Here is a 20,829-nt window from a genome sequence, read left to right on the forward strand (position 1 = left end):
ATGAACGATCTCGAATTGATATTCTTGCAGGGCGAGATTCCACCGACTCAGGCGCGAGCTCTCGTCCCTCACGTTAATGAGCCATTTGAGCGGACGGTGATCGGTGACAACCTTGAATTGTCTGCCGTAAAGGTACGGGCGAAACTGTTTGATCGCCCAAATCACCGCCAAGCACTCTTTCTCCGTAGTGCTATAATTTCTTTCCGCCTTTTTGAGGAGTCGACTGGCGTAGGCCACCGGAAGCTCGCCCTCGTTCGTCCTCCTGCGACAACACCGCGCCGATTGCGGCGTTCGATGCATCCGTCGCTAAAATAAAAGGGACTTTCAAAGTCCAAGGGCGACCGTTTCAAGATATGAGGCCCTCGATGTGGGTTCCTGTCCGTGGTGAGGGGACCTCCCAGAGATGGTTTAGTATTTCTTCTTTACCATCCCTGGGATCTGAACGCCCACCCACGTGTTTGCCGTGCGTGGTGGCCCGTATGCCGGAAAGGGGGATCCTGGTAGTTGAGGGGCAACATACCGTCCCCAACACACTGCTTTGGCCCCTGCTTCGGATAAACGGGAGGCTCAAATCAGGCTCCGTTTGAGTCAATCGGCTGGTCGTTGAGTCATTGTTGACCTCGGCTTGGAGTCAACCGATCGATGCAGACCGGGCAGACACGTCAGACAAGGTGTGCTTTTCTCGACTGCATTGTGAGGGTATAGCTCCTGGGAAACCCTGGTGCGACGGTCTATGGGAGTCTCCCATGTGACGGCATCCCCTTGTTGGGCCCCATGGTGGGTGGGGTCACCAGAAGCTGAATGTTTTACTTTTAATCATGGATTCCCCAAAAATAAAAGATTCGAAAGAGCGGAAAAATTTAAAAATGTCCAGTACCCCAGCGTACTTAATAGTACACGCAACTGGTGACAAACCATTATCTAAAGCTTCTCCTTTTCTGATTCAAAAATTGTTCCAGTCGACTATTGGAGATTTGAAAAAAATTCAGAAATTAAGATCAGGTGATTTACTGGTGGAAACATCCTCCCCACAACAATCTGCAAAACTTCTAGAAACAAAGACCCTGGGAGAAATGGAAATCACTGTCACACCACACGGAAGTTTAAACTCATCACGTGGTGTGATATCTGAAATTGATCTGATGTCTGAAGACGAATCAGATATTCAGATTGGTCTTTCAGATCAAGGTGTCGTTGCTGTCCGGCGCATTTCAATTCGTCGAGATGGAAAGTTGATACCAACCAAACACCTGATTCTTACTTTCAACAAACCAACATTGCCATCCTTTATAACAGCAGGATACCTACGTTGCTCAGTCCGTCCATATATCCCAAATCCGCTGCGTTGTTTCAAATGCCAGCGGTTTGGACACTCGCAAACATCCTGCCGAGGAAAAAGCGCATGTGCACAGTGTGGGACTGAGGGTCACGACAGTACAGAATGTAAAAGTACCCCATGCTGTGTGAACTGTAAAGATGCCCATCCTGCTTACTCCCGGAAATGCCCTGCATGGCAGAGAGAAAAAGAAATACAGCGTGTAAAAACAGTCAACAACTTACCCTACCCAGAGGCACGTCGCATGGTCACTTCAAGTGCACCACTGAAACAAAAAACATTTGCTGCTGCTCTGAAATTCACAAAGACATGTGAAGTTCAGACAGACATTTCTGTTTCCCCAAAGGAATCTTTCACTCGCCATGCAAAATGTTTACTGATCCCTTCAAAAGAAACAGCAGAAAATGACAATAAAAAACAAAAAACACCCCTACCTAAAACAGGGGTGATAACAAGAAACCTGGGTTCAAAAAAGGCTAGTAAGAACCCATTAAACAAACAGAGAGTGAAAGCAGCTCTCTCTAAAGCTAAAAAATCAGAGACTCAGTCTGTGAGCGAGTTCTCTGATATCTCTGATGAAGAGAATAATGTGGAGGTAAAAAAACCAATGTCACCTCCAAAAGAGAGACCGCCTGTTAAATTAAAGAGGGATACCCTCGCAAAGAATGCTGCCTCAACCACATAATGGATTATAAAATAATCCAATGGAACTGTCGTGGTTTCCGCAACAACTTCTCTGACATTAAACATTTGACATCATCTCCCACATCTCTCTGCGTGGCACTCCAGGAAACACATCTAAAACCTGGAGAAAAAATTACTTTAAAAGGATTTAATCTTTACCGTAAGGATGATGATAGCCACACTCGCGCCAGTGGAGGTGTGGCTGTACTGGTTTCAAATTGCATCCCTTCCTTACCGGTACAAATAAGAACAGAGCTGCAAGCTGTGGCAGTCAGAATTTCAATTGGAGTAACTGTCACAGTTTGTTCCATATACTTGCCACCAGATGTCAGAGTCAATGAGGATGAATTGGATGACTTGGTTGAACAACTGCCAACTCCGTTTATTCTACTTGGTGATTTCAATGGCCACAATCCAATGTGGGGCAGTCACGACATCAATTGTCGAGGCAGAGCCATTGAAAGATTCATAGGTAATCACCAACTGTATTTATTTAATACTGGAGAAGTGACATACTTCCACGCCCCAACAAGAACATTTACTGCCATTGATTTGACATTAGCTAGTCCAAATCTGTTTTCAGCGTTTACATGGGAGGTTGGATCTAATCCACTTTCCAGTGACCACTTTCCAATATTTTTAAAATATAGGGGCAGAGGAAGCTGTGAAACAGCCCGTCCACCACGCTGGAAATTTGAAACGGCAGATTGGCCTGCATTTTCCTCTTTGGCTAACATCACTGAGGAAATGGTCAATACTGCCGATATCAATGATGCAGTAGAAGTTGTCACTTCCAGTATTATTCAGGCAGCCGAAAAAACAATGGGGAAAACGTCAACCAGATATCCAAAACATCCGAAACCATGGTGGGATCAGAATTGTGAGGCAGCATTTAAAAAACAAAAGAAAGCATGGGGGATTTTCAGAAGATACCCCACTGCTGAGAATTTGATAGCTTTTAAAAAAGCAAAGGCAAATGCCAGAAAAATAAGGAGGCAAAGCCAAAGGGATTCCTGGAGGAAGTATGTTTCTAGCATAACATCTTCCACCAGCTCAAAAGCAGTCTGGGATAAAATCCATAAAATTAATGGGAAATATGCTTCTCACTCTCTGTCCATGCTGGAAAATAATGGCACAATAATCAGTGACATTAAAGGTATTGCTGATTTGTTGGGTGAAACATTTTCGTCTTCATCCAGCAATATTATGTATACAACAAATTTCCAGGCTTATAAAGTCCAAAGTGAAAAACAATATCTAAACTTCCACTCTCCATCTAATGAGGAATATAATGTGCCATTTAGCAGAATAGAACTATGTACAGCAATCTCTCGCTCGGGGAATACTGCTGTAGGTCCGGATAAAATCCATTACAGCATGATTAAAAATCTGTCAGACAATTCCCTTAGTAACCTTCTGAATCTGTTCAACAGAATATGGACAGAACATACTTTTCCAGACTCTTGGAGGCTATCTATCATAATTCCCATTCCCAAGCCAGGTAAAGACTGCAAGAATCCCTCTAATTATAGACCAATTTCTCTGACTAGTTGTCTCTGCAAACTTTTCGAGAGAATGGTAAACCGACGCCTGATGTTCCTCCTAGAGGAAAAGAACTACTTTTCACCACATCAGAGTGGATTTCGTAGGAACAGAAGTACCACAGACAATCTAGTAAACCTTGAAACATCTATACGCGAAGCGTTTGTAAGACGACAGCACTTAGTGTCTGTGTTTTTCGATATAGAGAAGGCTTATGACCGCTGCTGGCGATATGGAATACTCCGTGATCTGCAAGAATTTGGACTGCGGGGTAATCTGCCAATTTTTATAAAAAACTTCTTGCAAAATCGAAGATTTCAAGTCAGGATGGGCAACACTTTGTCTAGGCCTTTCACACAAGAAGAGGGTGTTCCTCAAGGTTCTATTCTGAGTGTGACTCTGTTCCTAATCAAAATTAATAGCATAGCTAAGTGTCTTCCTTCCAGTGTGAAACACTCTTTGTATGTGGATGACTTTCAGATCTCCTGTCAGTCTACTAACATGAGTTTTATTGAAAGACAACTGCAAACCTCCCTAAATCGCATAGACTGTTGGTCCAAGATCAATGGTTTTACTTTTAATGCAGAGAAGACCTCGTGCATCCACTTTTGCCGAAGGCGTGGTTTGCACCTGGAACCTGAAATTCACCTAAATGGGGTTAAAATCCCAATGGTCAATGAAGCAAAATTTTTGGGTGTTGTGTTCGACCATAAATTGACGTTCTTGCCACACTTGCGCAATTTGAAGAGTAGATGTTTAAAATCTCTGAACCTTTTAAAGGTATTATGCTGCTCATCCTGGGGAGCAGACAAATGTTCGATGCTCAGGATATATAGAGCCCTCGTTCGCTCTAAGCTGGATTATGGATGTGTTGTTTATGGCTCTGCGCGAGAATCTACTCTTCGGATGCTGGATCCAATCCACCATCAAGCATTGCGTTTGTGCACTGGTGCATTTCGAACTTCTCCTGTTCAAAGTTTGTACGTGGATGCTTATGAGCCTCCACTATCTCTCAGGAGAGAGCAGTTGTCTTTGTTTTATTACATTAAACAGAAATTTCTGGCTAAACCTTCAGTTTATTGTAGAGTATCAGATACTCAGCTGAAAAGATTATTTACAGCTCGCCCAAGTTGTGTCCCTACATTTGACATTAGAATGGAGAATGTAAGCAGCACGATTGACCTGGACACAAGCAACATTTCACAGGTCGAGGTCGATAATATATCACCTTGGTCAACTCCTGTGATTAATGTTGACTTTAGCTTAAAGCAGTTTCCTAAGGATTCCACCCCGGACTACATCTATAGGCAGCACTTTGCAGAAATTCAACACTACGACAGGAATTTAATTCCTATTTATACTGATGGATCGAAATCGGTTGATTACGTTGGCTCAGCCTTTGTCTGCCAGGATGAGATCGTGGCAGAACAAATTGCATCAAATTCTTCCATTTTTACTGCAGAGTGTCAGGCTATTTATCTAGCCTTAAAATATATAATTAGTAAAGGTCATCGTCGCTGTGTTATTTACACTGACTCAGTTAGTGCACTTCAGGCTTTGATCTCACATGAACCTAGTTCTCACTCTATAGTGATTAAAATTCACAAACTGTTTTGCCATCTTATTGCAAGTAATATTTTTGTAAAATTTCGTTGGGTCCCAGGCCATGTAGGTATAAAAGGGAATGAAGCAGCTGATGCAGCTGCAAAGTCAGCAAGTCCTTCTCAGCATACAATGTTCATTGAAGGAGGTGACTTGAAGCTGGTTGTTAAAAAACGACTAGCAGAGAGATGGCAAAATGTGTGGAACGAACAAGTCCACAATAAACTTTACGAGATCAAACCTATAATAGAAAATTGGACACACAAGAAACAGTATGATAGGAGATCTGAAGTCATTCTTACTCGCCTGAGAATTGGACATACTCGGCTTACTCATCAATACCTTTTGAAGGGTGATGACCAGCCAGTATGCCAGTATTGCATTTGTACTTTAAGTGTTAAACATATACTTTGCAACTGTGTTGCTTTTGACCAGAGTCGCAGACAGCATTTTGGAAATGCAACTTTTAGAGAGATTTTGGGCCAGAGGCCAAATCTTGATAAGATACTGAACTTTTTGAAAGTTATAAATATTAATAGAGAGATTTAAGTTAACTAATTTATTTATTTATTTATTTATTTATTATATATTTATATTTGTGTTGTTCTGTTTGTTTGTGTTTTTGTGTTGTATTGACGCCTTGTGATATATATATTTAGCTTTGTTTAATTTTACCATTTGTCATGGCGCAGCATAGCCTGTTTGGCTCTTGTGCCAAAAAACTAGAACTAACTAACTAACTAACTAACATAATCAATATTTAAATAATAATACAGACAAAATTAAATTGTGCTTTTAGTTACATCTCGAACCCGCTTTCCCGTTCCTCATTCCATTGGAATTCGACATCCTTTTTCAGTAAATCGGAAAGGGGTCTCCAAATTCTCGCGTATTGGGAAATGTGCCGTCGATAATACCCGGTTAATCCCAAAAACGCTCTGATATCCCGTTCATTTTGCGGTCAAGGAAATTCCTAACGCTCTCAATTTTTGCTGGGTCGGGACAGATTTCTTCCCCGACACTTCATGACCTAAAGAATTTACAGCGTTAAGCCCTTAGCCCAAGATATCTCGGGCTGCACGTACAACTTGCGCGGAATTAAACCTGAGATAACTTGGGCAAGTATTAAATAATCGTTTGTAAACGTCCTATGCCTGATATATTACGGAAAAAGCTTATTTTGTATTCTATTGGATGTTTTCTATGACATCAGCAAAGTTTGAAATTATACATCGAATAGAAGATTTTGTTATTGACCAATTTTTTGGTCCCCTCCTATAGAAACATCACAAATCACCGATATTCTCGTGATGTATTTATGTGCATACGGTAACTGATGCACATCTGTGTAGAAACCTATCTTCCCCTGAAGCTTACTTGGGAAAATCCCGCTAGCTTTCACAAACAGCTGTTCTCAAGGACATTTAGCTATGTACACAAAATAGCGGCGCGCGTCACGTGATCCGTTTCAATTTTTTTTTCTGTGAAAGATAATTCGTCTCTGAATAATATGTAATAAAGGAAATAAAGTTTTTTGCTAAACTTTTTTAGAAATGTATTTCATAAATTGGTGTATTATTAATTTTTTTAATATTTTTGGGTGTTTTTCCTGTAAAACACAAAAAAACATAATGTGAGGTTATACTTAGCATATAATATAAGTAATAAGAAGAAACTAGTCTAAAAACTATTAAAAAATCACGAAATACATTCGAGTAGTTACAGTAACTCGTTCAGACTCGTGTAGAAAAACCTACTCCCCTTCAGGCAATCTTGGGAACATCCCGCGAAAGTTTACAATCAGCTGTTCTCAAGGTCATCCAGCTGTGTATCTATATGTGAAGCTAGCTAGAAGCCTGTGTCAAGTGTCTTCTTGCCAGTTTTGTTTTATAAGAAAAATAACAAGTTTCTAAATAATACATAATAAAATAAATAAAGTTTTAAACTAAAATTTTTTAGAAAATCATTTCGTAAAATCGTGTATTATAAATTATTCTGATTTTTTGTGAGATTTTTCTGTAAAGCTTGTATGTCAGCATATAAAGCTAGAAACGAATATTTATAGAATAAATATTATTGTGATATAAGAAATTGTTTGTATTTGTGTAAAAATACACATAATAAAGCTTTTATAATAAAAGTTCTTTGGAACACCTGCCAGCAATTATGGAGGAAATCAAAATAACACGCTTGTCTAGCCTAATTTTTTCTTATCTTCCTATATCGATTGTTCTGTACAGATTGTTGAATATTTTCTTGCAGTTAGTATTTTTATACTTTATTTTCATCTAAACACATTTGATGTAATTTTATCCATATATACAAATTTACAATAATATTTACATGTTTCATTTTCGAAAAAATCATAAAATAAAAATAAATCAATAGATTTTATTTATTTATTTTATTATTTAGATATTACTTTACATTTATAATGTAAAGTAATATGTTCTCTTTTGTAATAAACGAACTGCGCCCTTGTATAGCCTCATGGTGTAAAATATCATTGTTTACAATATACTATTTCTCTCTTCATGACAAACTCCAGGGGGTAGTGCGGCTCAAGCAATGTAGGACAGAAAAAAACCTTTCTCTGGTAATAAGCTAGTGAAAAATATTCATATACAGAGTTTTTATAAAAACTCTGTGTTCTTCTATCAAAAATACAATGTTTTGCAGGAAAAGCACTTTTACGGGTGCAAGTATTGTTTCAAATGTGCTATCTCGTTTCAAATTCGCGCTACATTCAGTCTTTTTTTCTTTTCTAGCAAAATCATATTACAGTTTACTGTAGTTTTGTATTTTGTTTATCACGAATTTAAAATTATAATAATAAAATTTTAAAGTTCCAAAAAAAAAAAAATGTATTTATTTATAGAAAATCGCTATAATATCGTAAATTCATTACTCACGCACGTGTTCTTTGAAAACCACAGCTTTCTAGCTTCAGCAAGTGAGAAGTTATTGTCATTTTTCACACTACTTCTCTAATTACTCTCCTAGGAGGGGAGTGGATGAGTCATCAGAGGGTCGAAGTCAACACAAGTTTTCTTAGCGATAATGTATAAGAAGCATTATTTTTATAATATTTCGACGATTTTTAAATAATCGACTATACTATGCAAATTTGCATGCGATTGTTTACATATTTTCTCATATTATGTAATAGCAAGGAAAAATGTTCACTTTCCCAAATAATTTATAACTTCACAGTTCTAAAATAATGTTTACTCACCTAAATACTCTCTAAGAACAATAAATTAGCTAATTAGAGCTAAAAACGATAGAAACAAGCAATTTTATAGCGATTGTTTAGATATTTCAAAGACTGTAGCCTGAGAGGGATGGCACTTAGTGGAAATTTGAGCTCCACTGTTTTCACTGGTGGCTGATTCGTTGATCTAATTTCCACATAGACAGAAAGTAACCAACTACAGTGTAAAAGAAGTTGACTATCGATTTTATCAGCCAATAATCTGCCTCCTCATCTCTAATTGCTTTACAATGGGAGAGGACGGTATTTCGCGAAATATTTATGGTCCGGAGGTGGTGACAAAACATTTATTGGTTGAGACAGTCAAAAGACACATACAAGAAAGCAAATGAAAAACTTAGATTGCTACAGACTTGATTACAGTTTGTACAAAACTCCTCCTTCCTATGTTATATCTATAGAACAACCTTCTTTTGTTTATTGGATAAAACAAACCGTCGTTCACATGCTTGTTGAGCTGTATTTGGTAGATTATAGCTAATTGACTATCCTTCGACAAATAAGCTTCGATTCGGGTTTGTGGGGTGGGAATTTTCAAGCAAAAAGCCATGCCTTCTCAGAGAGACTTTGTCAGCTATAAACATATGCAAACAATCATAAATCATTACTCTCATTTATTTTTACCCGAGTTTATTAAATTTATATGTATATTCATACTATTTTACGTTTATAAACGTTTTTTCAGAATCATCCAGCCACAAGTTTTTCTAAAAAACAAAGTGATTCCGGTTTATTGTGGTACTTCCGTAATACATAAAAAAATAATACATGTATAGTCGTTCATATAATAAGGTAATAATCGCTTATTATAGTGCTCTGTTATTATAATAGTATAAATAACATAAACAAAATCATATATACACCATCCATGCACAAATGTGTGTTGACCTACTTTTACAACTTCAACCGCCCCCCCAAACTAGTTGCGTTGTAAACTATAAGCTATATTGTATCGCTACGTCAGTTTAGAAAGCTGCATGATTTTTTTGAGAAAATATACCTGTCTACGTAACATAACAGATTGATCGAATGTTTATACAAAAAAGTTTTTTGATTTTTTCAAGTCTTGAATTTTATAAATTTTTGTAAACATATATATATTGTAGTCAGCAATCATAAACGGTGATATGTTATTCGTATTTCTGTAAAATTATTTACGTATAAAAGCATTTAGAAAGAACTTCCAAACACCTGCAAGTAATTATCAATTCTCAGATGAGGAAGTTGTAATAAGCATTTGCTAAATGGAAATGTGTAATGTACTGTAAGTACAAAAGTTCCCGATAGCGGGTGTAGCGCTGCCTGTGGCGATATCTTTGGTCTTAGTTCTAAAGATGCAGTTAGTCCCCATCAGGGTTCTCAAATGAATTTATGACTGCAATAAATTGTCTCAGATATTTGTTCCTAGAAATTCTCTCTCTTTGTTCTCTTTTCGAATGCTTCGAAAAATTTTCACTCGTTGCCTTGCTTTCTAGCAGAAAGGTTCTCTTTTAGTTCTAGTGCGCTCGTAGAAATACCAACTAGATAAAATTTATCCAGTAATTATCAAGTAAGTTTATAAGAAACATAATATTTCCGGAGAATAATAATAATTGTTATAACGGGTTTTTAGAAAGATTTTTTTCCTTTTGCTAGACAGGTCGAAAAAGGCTAATATCTTGTCCGACCAAATATATTTTGCTATTTTATCAAGTAAGTCTATAAAAAATATATTATTTCTGGAGAATAATAATAATTGTTATAACAGGTTTTTAGAAATTTTTTTTATTGTCAGAATGTCAGATTCAGATTTTGAATATGAGGAACTGACTAACAGTGACTCAGACATCACTGTTAGAACCCAGGATGAGTCGTCAGACAATAGCGACTATGGAGACGTCCCCTCTGAAAAAAACTGGATGGAACTCAATGTAGACAATCCTCCTCCACCTCCTCCGAAATTTCCTTTTCGGGGAAGTCCGGGGTGTAAATTCACCCCTACAGATGCATTCGATCCTTTAGAATACTTTCTGCTATTTTTTGATTTACAACTTATAAACATTATTGTGAGTGAAACGAATAATTTCGCGATGCAACAGGCACGCTCATCTAGGGATCAGTGGGAGCCGGTAACGGACAAAGAAATGTACATTTTTTTAACAATTTGTATGTTACAAGGCCTGTTATACAAACCTGCTGAGAGAATGTACTGGTCCAGGAATGATCTTCTACATACCCCAATTTTTAGTAAATTAATGACCAAAAAAAGATGGATGGATATTAAACAAAATTTGCACTTTACAGATAACAACAGCTTCAATGCAGAAACACATGAAAATCCCAAACTGTGGAAAATTTGGCCTATAGCAAAAAATCTAAATTTAAAATTCTCCCGCTTATATACCCCCGAAAAAAACATAAGCATCGACGAGAGCCTGCTATTGTTCAAAGGCCGTCTTTCCTGGAGGCAGTACATTCCTCAGAAACGGGCTCGTTACGGTGTCAAATTTTATATGTTGTGTGAATCCAGCTCTGGGTACCTATATAACTTTCTTATTTATACTGGAAAAGGCACTTGCCTAAACCAAAAATACGGAAATATGTTATACACAAGCCAAGTTGTGTTAACATTACTGGAACCGTTGTTAGACAAGGGATACTGTCTAACAACGGATAATTATTACACTTCCCCACAATTAGCAGATTATCTAATAACGGTGAAAACTGATTGTTGTGGAACACTACGAACAACACGGAAAGATGTTCCAAAAGTGTTACATCAAAAAAAATTTAAAAAAGGAGAGACAATGGCAATGCAGAGAGGTAAAGTGATGATTCAAAAATGGCAGGACAGGAGAACAGTCACTTTCCTCTCTACATTCCACAGTCCAGCAATGGTAAGGAAGGAAACGCGAACTGGTGAAATAATGAAGCCACAAGTTGCTGTAGACTACAACAACACTATGGGAGGTGTTGACTTATTAGATCAGCATCTCCATGATTATACTGTGGCGAGAAAAAGAGGGAAGAAATATTACAAAAAAATATTTTTTCAATTAGTTGATATTTCTTTATATAATGCGTACGTACTATATCAGAAAAATGGTGGAGAAAAAACTAATTTGTGTTTTCGAATGGCTTTGATAGAACGACTGATAACTATGTATCACAGCGAAACGATGACCGGCAAACATGGTCGGGCGAGAACTCCGAGTCCGCTTAGACTTACGGAAAAACATTTCCCGGACTTTATTCCGCCGACCGAGAAAAAAGTTGCTCCAACTAGATGCTGTGCTGTCTGTTGCCAAAAACGTGACGACAAGGGGAAAAAAGTTCGAAGAGAAACAAGGTACCAATGCGAACAGTGTAAGGTGGCCTTGTGTCCCGCTCCTTGTTTTAAATTATATCACTCAAAAGTAAACTTTTAATTTTATTTCATATTGTACAAAAAATATTTTCTATTTTTATTTTTCAATTTTTGATATATTTTTGATTATAGATGTATATTTGTAAATATTTTATTATTTTTCATGTATTTTGTCATTTTTCTATTTTTATTTTATTTTTATGTCATTAAATTTATTTTCATTTTATGTTGTATTATGTTTCATTTCTTAAATTATTTTTAAACGCTAACCGACGCTAACTACGAATGGCAGCTTTCCAGCACGACACGGGAGTCATGCAGACAAGCCAACATTGCAGGCTCCTGTACCCCTGTAAAGTTGGCTATCCAAAGGGAAAGATGCCATTTAGGAACCAACTAGGGCACATTCAAAAAAATTTAAAAAAAAATCTTTTTCGACTCAAATGATGTTTTTTTTTTAAATATTCAAAAAGAAAGGTGAAAATCTTTTTACATTAGAGAAGTAACGGCAAGTCTGAAGGAGTTTAATTTGGCGCTGTAAAAAGTGACACTTTTTCGGTTTTAGCTTTAAACCTGACTCGGATAATCGTTGGAGTACCAATTCTAAACGCTCGAGGTGCGATTTGAAGGTGGAACTAAACACGAGTATGTCGTCCATGTAAACAAGACAAATTTTATTTTTAAGCCCGCTCAAAATCAAATCAGCTCCCCTTTGCCAGGTGCTAGGGCTATTGACGAGGCCCATCGGCATGCGATTAAATTGATAATGTCCTCGAGGGTGTACTAAAACCGCTCTTCTCCTTAGATTTTAACCCTATCTGCCAAAATCCACTCAAGGTATCCGTTGACGAGAAGTAGGTCGCTTTCCCTAACAGGCTCAGCGACTCCTGTATGATGGGTAAAGGGTAAGGGTCTTTTTTAGTGACCTTATTTAATTGGCGGAAGTCTATCACAAGACGCTGCGAACCATCAGATTTCTTTACTAATAATGCCGGGGAAGACCACGGAGATTGAGAGTGTTCTACGATTCCGATCTCGGGGCAAGGTGCCCCAATTGTATTGTTTGCGCTATTCGAGAGCTTTTGATTGTGCATTTATTCAGGCGTTATTTGCTTTGCGATTTCATTTCTTACTTTTGCGTCTTAACAAGACCACGAGGAAGCGGTAGCTGAACCTTCACGAGGTCCTGCCTGTGAGTAACCCTCAGGGGTGAAACCAATCAGCTAACTGCGAACTGTTGAACACGTTAATAGTCCTGTTCAGGACTATGGCCAAGCGGCCTCATTTCTCAGAATCTGACGACGAGTTGTCGTCACAGCAGATGGAAGTCACACTGCAAGAAGACAAAGTGACTACAGCGGAAAGGATCCGCGAAGAAGTGCAAGTTTACATGCTGGAGAACAGCAACTGCCGACTAGGCACGAAGGAACACGTGTCGTTTGTCTGCGAAAGAATAGACAAGATAATCGAACTTTTAAAAGACAGTGAAATAACTCCATTGCAAGCCACGATGGAAACAATAAACGAGAAACTAGACAAAGTACTTGACAAGACAGGCGTGGGGGCGCCAAGCTATGCGCAAGTGACGGCCAAGAAGACAAGGCCACAGAAAGAGATACTCCTGATCGAGCTGAAGAAAGAAGGAGAAGATGCCGAACAAACGAAAGAGCAGCTGAAGAAAAGTATCAACCCTCGCGAGATCGGCGTAGGAATCCAAGCGATACGAAAGCTCAGAAGAGGAGGGCTGGCGATAGAGGTCGCAACTGCGGAAGAGAAGGAAAAATTACAAAAGGCGATAGAACAGAGGACTGGACTACGGACACGAGAGCCGGTCAAGAGGAAGCCGAGAGTGGTTATATATGGAGTGGCAACAGACACCCCAAAGGAAGAAGTTAAAGACTGCCTGTTCGAACAAAACGATGTTATTAACTGCAATATGGACATGGACGAATACAGGAACGAATTAGACCTAAAGTTTCACTATGGCAATAAAGCAAAGAGAACGGTGAACTGGGTTGCAGAAGTCAGCCCACGAGTGAGAAGATTACTTCTGACCAGGAAGAAGATAAACCTGGGATGGTCCCGATGTGGAATCGAAGAGTACATAAATGTCCTGCAGTGTTTCAAGTGCTGCAAAATTGGACATATGGCAAAGGATTGCACTGAGAAAGGGCTTGTCTGCAGCCAATGCGGACAAAGTCACAGATACAAAGAATGTCCAAAGAAGGGACAAGCAGAATGTTGCAATTGTAAAAAAGAGAAGCTTACAGTTTTAAATCATAATGCATTCGACAAGAAATGCCCCCTGGTACAGAAGATACGGAAAATGATAATAGCCAAAACTGATTATGGCGAAAACTAACGAACATGAACAGATTAAAAAGATTAAAATAGTACAAATAAATGTCCAAAAGTCAATAGGGGCAACTTCAGCATTAAGCAAAACAATGGAAGATAACGATATAGCAATCGTTCAAGAACCATACTGCTGTAGAGGTACACCGGGATGTCTCCGGGCATCCTATAGAACTCTTTATTCCGATGAGAATAATCCAAGGATGATGATTATAGTCAATAACCCTACTATTCCTGTGCTCTTTTACACAAATTGGATCAACAGAGATATGACTTGCGTTGAGCAGGATCGAAGATTTCAAGTCAGGATGGGCAACACTTTGTCTAGGCCTTTCACACAAGAAGAGGGTGTTTCTCAAGGTTCTATTCTGAGTGTGACTCCCCTCGATGTGGGTTCCTGTCCGTGGTGAGGGGACCTCCCAGAGATGGTTTAGTATTTCTTCTTTACCATCCCTGGGATCTGAACGCCCACCCACGTGTTTGCCGTGCGTGGTGGCCCGTATGCCGGAAAGGGGGATCCTGGTAGTTGAGGGGCAACATACCGTCCCCAACACACTGCTTTGGCCCCTGCTTCGGATAAACGGGAGGCTCAAATCAGGCTCCGTTTGAGTCAATCGGCTGGTCGTTGAGTCATTGTTGACCTCGGCTTGGAGTCAACCGATCGATGCAGACCGGGCAGACACGTCAGACAAGGTGTGCTTTTCTCGACTGCATTGTGAGGGTATAGCTCCTGGGAAACCCTGGTGCGACGGTCTATGGGAGTCTCCCATGTGACGGCATCCCCTTGTTGGGCCCCATGGTGGGTGGGGTCACCAGAAGCTGAATGTTTTACTTTTAATCATGGATTCCCCAAAAATAAAAGATCCGAAAGAGCGGAAAAATTTAAAAATGTCCAGTACCCCAGCGTACTTAATAGTACACGCAACTGGTGACAAACCATTATCTAAAGCTTCTCCTTTTCTGATTCAAAAATTGTTCCAGTCGACTATTGGAGATTTGAAAAAAATTCAGAAATTAAGATCAGGTGATTTACTGGTGGAAACATCCTCCCCACAACAATCTGCAAAACTTCTAGAAACAAAGACCCTGGGAGAAATGGAAATCACTGTCACACCACACGGAAGTTTAAACTCATCACGTGGTGTGATATCTGAAATTGATCTGATGTCTGAAGACGAATCAGATATTCAGATTGGTCTTTCAGATCAAGGTGTCGTTGCTGTCCGGCGCATTTCAATTCGTCGAGATGGAAAGTTGATACCAACCAAACACCTGATTCTTACTTTCAACAAACCAACATTGCCATCCTTTATAACAGCAGGATACCTACGTTGCTCAGTCCGTCCATATATCCCAAATCCGCTGCGTTGTTTCAAATGCCAGCGGTTTGGACACTCGCAAACATCCTGCCGAGGAAAAAGCGCATGTGCACAGTGTGGGACTGAGGGTCACGACAGTACAGAATGTAAAAGTACCCCATGCTGTGTGAACTGTAAAGATGCCCATCCTGCTTACTCCCGGAAATGCCCTGCATGGCAGAGAGAAAAAGAAATACAGCGTGTAAAAACAGTCAACAACTTACCCTACCCAGAGGCACGTCGCATGGTCACTTCAAGTGCACCACTGAAACAAAAAACATTTGCTGCTGCTCTGAAATTCACAAAGACATGTGAAGTTCAGACAGACATTTCTGTTTCCCCAAAGGAATCTTTCACTCGCCATGCAAAATGTTTACTGATCCCTTCAAAAGAAACAGCAGAAAATGACAATAAAAAACAAAAAACACCCCTCCCTAAAACAGGGGTGATAACAAGAAACCTGGGTTCAAAAAAGGCTAGTAAGAACCCATTAAACAAACAGAGAGTGAAAGCAGCTCTCTCTAAAGCTAAAAAATCAGAGACTCAGTCTGTGAGCGAGTTCTCTGATATCTCTGATGAAGAGAATAATGTGGAGGTAAAAAAACCAATGTCACCTCCAAAAGAGAGACCGCCTGTTAAATTAAAGAGGGATACCCTCGCAAAGAATGCTGCCTCAACCACATAATGGATTATAAAATAATCCAATGGAACTGTCGTGGTTTCCGCAACAACTTCTCTGACATTAAACATTTGACATCATCTCCCACATCTCTCTGCGTGGCACTCCAGGAAACACATCTAAAACCTGGAGAAAAAATTACTTTAAAAGGATTTAATCTTTACCGTAAGGATGATGATAGCCACACTCGCGCCAGTGGAGGTGTGGCTGTACTGGTTTCAAATTGCATCCCTTCCTTACCGGTACAAATAAGAACAGAGCTGCAAGCTGTGGCAGTCAGAATTTCAATTGGAGTAACTGTCACAGTTTGTTCCATATACTTGCCACCAGATGTCAGAGTCAATGAGGATGAATTGGATGACTTGGTTGAACAACTGCCAACTCCGTTTATTCTACTTGGTGATTTCAATGGCCACAATCCAATGTGGGGCAGTCACGACATCAATTGTCGAGGCAGAGCCATTGAAAGATTCATAGGTAATCACCAACTGTATTTATTTAATACTGGAGAAGTGACATACTTCCACGCCCCAACAAGAACATTTACTGCCATTGATTTGACATTAGCTAGTCCAAATCTGTTTTCAGCGTTTACATGGGAGGTTGGATCTAATCCACTTTCCAGTGACCACTTTCCAATATTTTTAAAATATAGGGGCAGAGGAAGCTGTGAAACAGCCCGTCCACCACGCTGGAAATTTGAAACGGCAGATTGGCCTGCATTTTCCTCTTTGGCTAACATCACTGAGGAAATGGTCAATACTGCCGATATCAATGATGCAGTAGAAGTTGTCACTTCCAGTATTATTCAGGCAGCCGAAAAAACAATGGGGAAAACGTCAACCAGATATCCAAAACATCCGAAACCATGGTGGGATCAGAATTGTGAGGCAGCATTTAAAAAACAAAAGAAAGCATGGGGGATTTTCAGAAGATACCCCACTGCTGAGAATTTGATAGCTTTTAAAAAAGCAAAGGCAAATGCCAGAAAAATAAGGAGGCAAAGCCAAAGGGATTCCTGGAGGAAGTATGTTTCTAGCATAACATCTTCCACCAGCTCAAAAGCAGTCTGGGATAAAATCCATAAAATTAATGGGAAATATGCTTCTCACTCTCTGTCCATGCTGGAAAATAATGGCACAATAATCAGTGACATTAAAGGTATTGCTGATTTGTTGGGTGAAACATTTTCGTCTTCATCCAGCAATATTATGTATACAACAAATTTCCAGGCTTATAAAGTCCAAAGTGAAAAACAATATCTAAACTTCCACTCTCCATCTAATGAGGAATATAATGTGCCATTTAGCAGAATAGAACTATGTACAGCAATCTCTCGCTCGGGGAATACTGCTGTAGGTCCGGATAAAATCCATTACAGCATGATTAAAAATCTGTCAGACAATTCCCTTAGTAACCTTCTGAATCTGTTCAACAGAATATGGACAGAACATACTTTTCCAGACTCTTGGAGGCTATCTATCATAATTCCCATTCCCAAGCCAGGTAAAGACTGCAAGAATCCCTCTAATTATAGACCAATTTCTCTGACTAGTTGTCTCTGCAAACTTTTCGAGAGAATGGTAAACCGACGCCTGATGTTCCTCCTAGAGGAAAAGAACTACTTTTCACCACATCAGAGTGGATTTCGTAGGAACAGAAGTACCACAGACAATCTAGTAAACCTTGAAACATCTATACGCGAAGCGTTTGTAAGACGACAGCACTTAGTGTCTGTGTTTTTCGATATAGAGAAGGCTTATGACCGCTGCTGGCGATATGGAATACTCCGTGATCTGCAAGAATTTGGACTGCGGGGTAATCTGCCAATTTTTATAAAAAACTTCTTGCAAAATCGAAGATTTCAAGTCAGGATGGGCAACACTTTGTCTAGGCCTTTCACACAAGAAGAGGGTGTTCCTCAAGGTTCTATTCTGAGTGTGACTCTGTTCCTAATCAAAATTAATAGCATAGCTAAGTGTCTTCCTTCCAGTGTGAAACACTCTTTGTATGTGGATGACTTTCAGATCTCCTGTCAGTCTACTAACATGAGTTTTATTGAAAGACAACTGCAAACCTCCCTAAATCGCATAGACTGTTGGTCCAAGATCAATGGTTTTACTTTTAATGCAGAGAAGACCTCGTGCATCCACTTTTGCCGAAGGCGTGGTTTGCACCTGGAACCTGAAATTCACCTAAATGGGGTTAAAATCCCAATGGTCAATGAAGCAAAATTTTTGGGTGTTGTGTTCGACCATAAATTGACGTTCTTGCCACACTTGCGCAATTTGAAGAGTAGATGTTTAAAATCTCTGAACCTTTTAAAGGTATTATGCTGCTCATCCTGGGGAGCAGACAAATGTTCGATGCTCAGGATATATAGAGCCCTCGTTCGCTCTAAGCTGGATTATGGATGTGTTGTTTATGGCTCTGCGCGAGAATCTACTCTTCGGATGCTGGATCCAATCCACCATCAAGCATTGCGTTTGTGCACTGGTGCATTTCGAACTTCTCCTGTTCAAAGTTTGTACGTGGATGCTTATGAGCCTCCACTATCTCTCAGGAGAGAGCAGTTGTCTTTGTTTTATTACATTAAACAGAAATTTCTGGCTAAACCTTCAGTTTATTGTAGAGTATCAGATACTCAGCTGAAAAGATTATTTACAGCTCGCCCAAGTTGTGTCCCTACATTTGACATTAGAATGGAGAATGTAAGCAGCACGATTGACCTGGACACAAGCAACATTTCACAGGTCGAGGTCGATAATATATCACCTTGGTCAACTCCTGTGATTAATGTTGACTTTAGCTTAAAGCAGTTTCCTAAGGATTCCACCCCGGACTACATCTATAGGCAGCACTTTGCAGAAATTCAACACTACGACAGGAATTTAATTCCTATTTATACTGATGGATCGAAATCGGTTGATTACGTTGGCTCAGCCTTTGTCTGCCAGGATGAGATCGTGGCAGAACAAATTGCATCAAATTCTTCCATTTTTACTGCAGAGTGTCAGGCTATTTATCTAGCCTTAAAATATATAATTAGTAAAGGTCATCGTCGCTGTGTTATTTACACTGACTCAGTTAGTGCACTTCAGGCTTTGATCTCACATGAACCTAGTTCTCACTCTATAGTGATTAAAATTCACAAACTGTTTTGCCATCTTATTGCAAGTAATATTTTTGTAAAATTTCGTTGGGTCCCAGGCCATGTAGGTATAAAAGGGAATGAAGCAGCTGATGCAGCTGCAAAGTCAGCAAGTCCTTCTCAGCATACAATGTTCATTGAAGGAGGTGACTTGAAGCTGGTTGTTAAAAAACGACTAGCAGAGAGATGGCAAAATGTGTGGAACGAACAAGTCCACAATAAACTTTACGAGATCAAACCTATAATAGAAAATTGGACACACAAGAAACAGTATGATAGGAGATCTGAAGTCATTCTTACTCGCCTGAGAATTGGACATACTCGGCTTACTCATCAATACCTTTTGAAGGGTGATGACCAGCCAGTATGCCAGTATTGCATTTGTACTTTAAGTGTTAAACATATACTTTGCAACTGTGTTGCTTTTGACCAGAGTCGCAGACAGCATTTTGGAAATGCAACTTTTAGAGAGATTTTGGGCCAGAGGCCAAATCTTGATAAGATACTGAACTTTTTGAAAGTTATAAATATTAATAGAGAGATTTAAGTTAACTAATTTATTTATTTATTTATTTATTTATTATATATTTATATTTGTGTTGTTCTGTTTGTTTGTGTTTTTGTGTTGTATTGACGCCTTGTGATATATATATTTAGCTTTGTTTAATTTTACCATTTGTCATGGCGCAGCATAGCCTGTTTGGCTCTTGTGCCAAAAAACTAGAACTAACTAACTAACTAACTAACGCAATAGACAGAGATAATCAGTCTTTTTGCAGCCTCTTGAACGCCGCTTCCCGTCCTCATTCCATTGGAATTCGACATCCTTTTTCAGTAAATCGGAAAGGGGTCTCGAAATTCTCGCGTATTGGGAAATGTTGCCTGTCGATAATACCGGTTAATCCCAAAACGCTCTGATATCCCGTCATTTCTTGGTCAAAAAAATTCCTACGCTCTCAATTTTGCGGCGGGACTCATCTTCCCCCGACACTTCATGACCTAAGAATTTAACGCCGTTTAAGCCCTTGCCCGAGATATCTCGGGCTGCACGTACAACTGCGCGGTCCATAACTCGAGATATCTCGGGCAAGTATTAAATAATCGTTTGTAAACGTCCTATGCCTGATATATTACGGAAAAAGCTTATTTTGTATTCTATTGGATGTTTTCTATGACATCAGCAAAGTTTGAAATTATACATCGAATAGAAGATTTTGTTATTGACCAATTTTTTGGTCCCCTCCTATAGAAACATCACAAATCACCGATATTCTCGTGATGTATTTATGTGCATACGGTAACTGATGCACATCTGTGTAGAAACCTATCTTCCCCTGAAGCTTACTTGGGAAAATCCCGCTAGCTTTCACAAACAGCTGTTCTCAAGGACATTTAGCTATGTACACAAAATAGCGGCGCGCGTCACGTGATCCGTTTCAATTTTTTTTTCTGTGAAAGATAATTCGTCTCTGAATAATATGTAATAAAGGAAATAAAGTTTT

The 20,829-nt window shown here is 39.2% G+C and overlaps 3 protein-coding genes across 3 annotated transcripts; all 3 read left to right on the top strand.

The window, feature by feature from the left end:
* Positions 1-818: 818 nt before the first annotated feature.
* On the top strand, positions 819-2,021 carry LOC136971641 (uncharacterized). Its single transcript, XM_067266109.1, has 2 exons — positions 819-1,800; positions 1,876-2,021. Exons 1-2 carry the CDS (start codon positions 819-821, stop codon positions 2,019-2,021), a joined length of 1,128 nt encoding a protein of 375 aa, XP_067122210.1.
* Positions 2,022-10,213: 8,192 nt separating this feature from the next.
* LOC136971643 (piggyBac transposable element-derived protein 4-like) lies at positions 10,214-11,845 on the top strand. Its single transcript, XM_067266110.1, has one exon. The coding sequence runs from the start codon at positions 10,214-10,216 to the stop codon at positions 11,843-11,845; it is 1,632 nt and encodes a 543-aa protein (XP_067122211.1).
* Positions 11,846-13,051: 1,206 nt separating this feature from the next.
* LOC136971644 (uncharacterized) lies at positions 13,052-14,146 on the top strand. Its single transcript, XM_067266111.1, has one exon. The coding sequence runs from the start codon at positions 13,052-13,054 to the stop codon at positions 14,144-14,146; it is 1,095 nt and encodes a 364-aa protein (XP_067122212.1).
* Positions 14,147-20,829: the final 6,683 nt, after the last annotated feature.

This window comes from Centruroides vittatus, unplaced genomic scaffold (assembly GCF_030686945.1).
Source record: "Centruroides vittatus isolate TY-2023 unplaced genomic scaffold, ASM3068694v2 contig_266, whole genome shotgun sequence".
Lineage (NCBI taxonomy): Eukaryota > Metazoa > Arthropoda > Arachnida > Scorpiones > Buthidae > Centruroides > Centruroides vittatus.

Coding starts and splice junctions, on each gene's coding strand:
- LOC136971641 (XM_067266109.1), top strand. CDS start 819: ATGGATTCCCCAAAAATAAAAGATTCGAAAGAGCGGAAAAATTTAAAA. Junction 1,801..1,875: donor GGTGATAACAAGAAACCTGG/GTTCAAAAAAGG, acceptor CTAAAAAATCAG/AGACTCAGTCTGTGAGCGAG.
- LOC136971643 (XM_067266110.1), top strand. CDS start 10,214: ATGTCAGATTCAGATTTTGAATATGAGGAACTGACTAACAGTGACTCA.
- LOC136971644 (XM_067266111.1), top strand. CDS start 13,052: ATGGCCAAGCGGCCTCATTTCTCAGAATCTGACGACGAGTTGTCGTCA.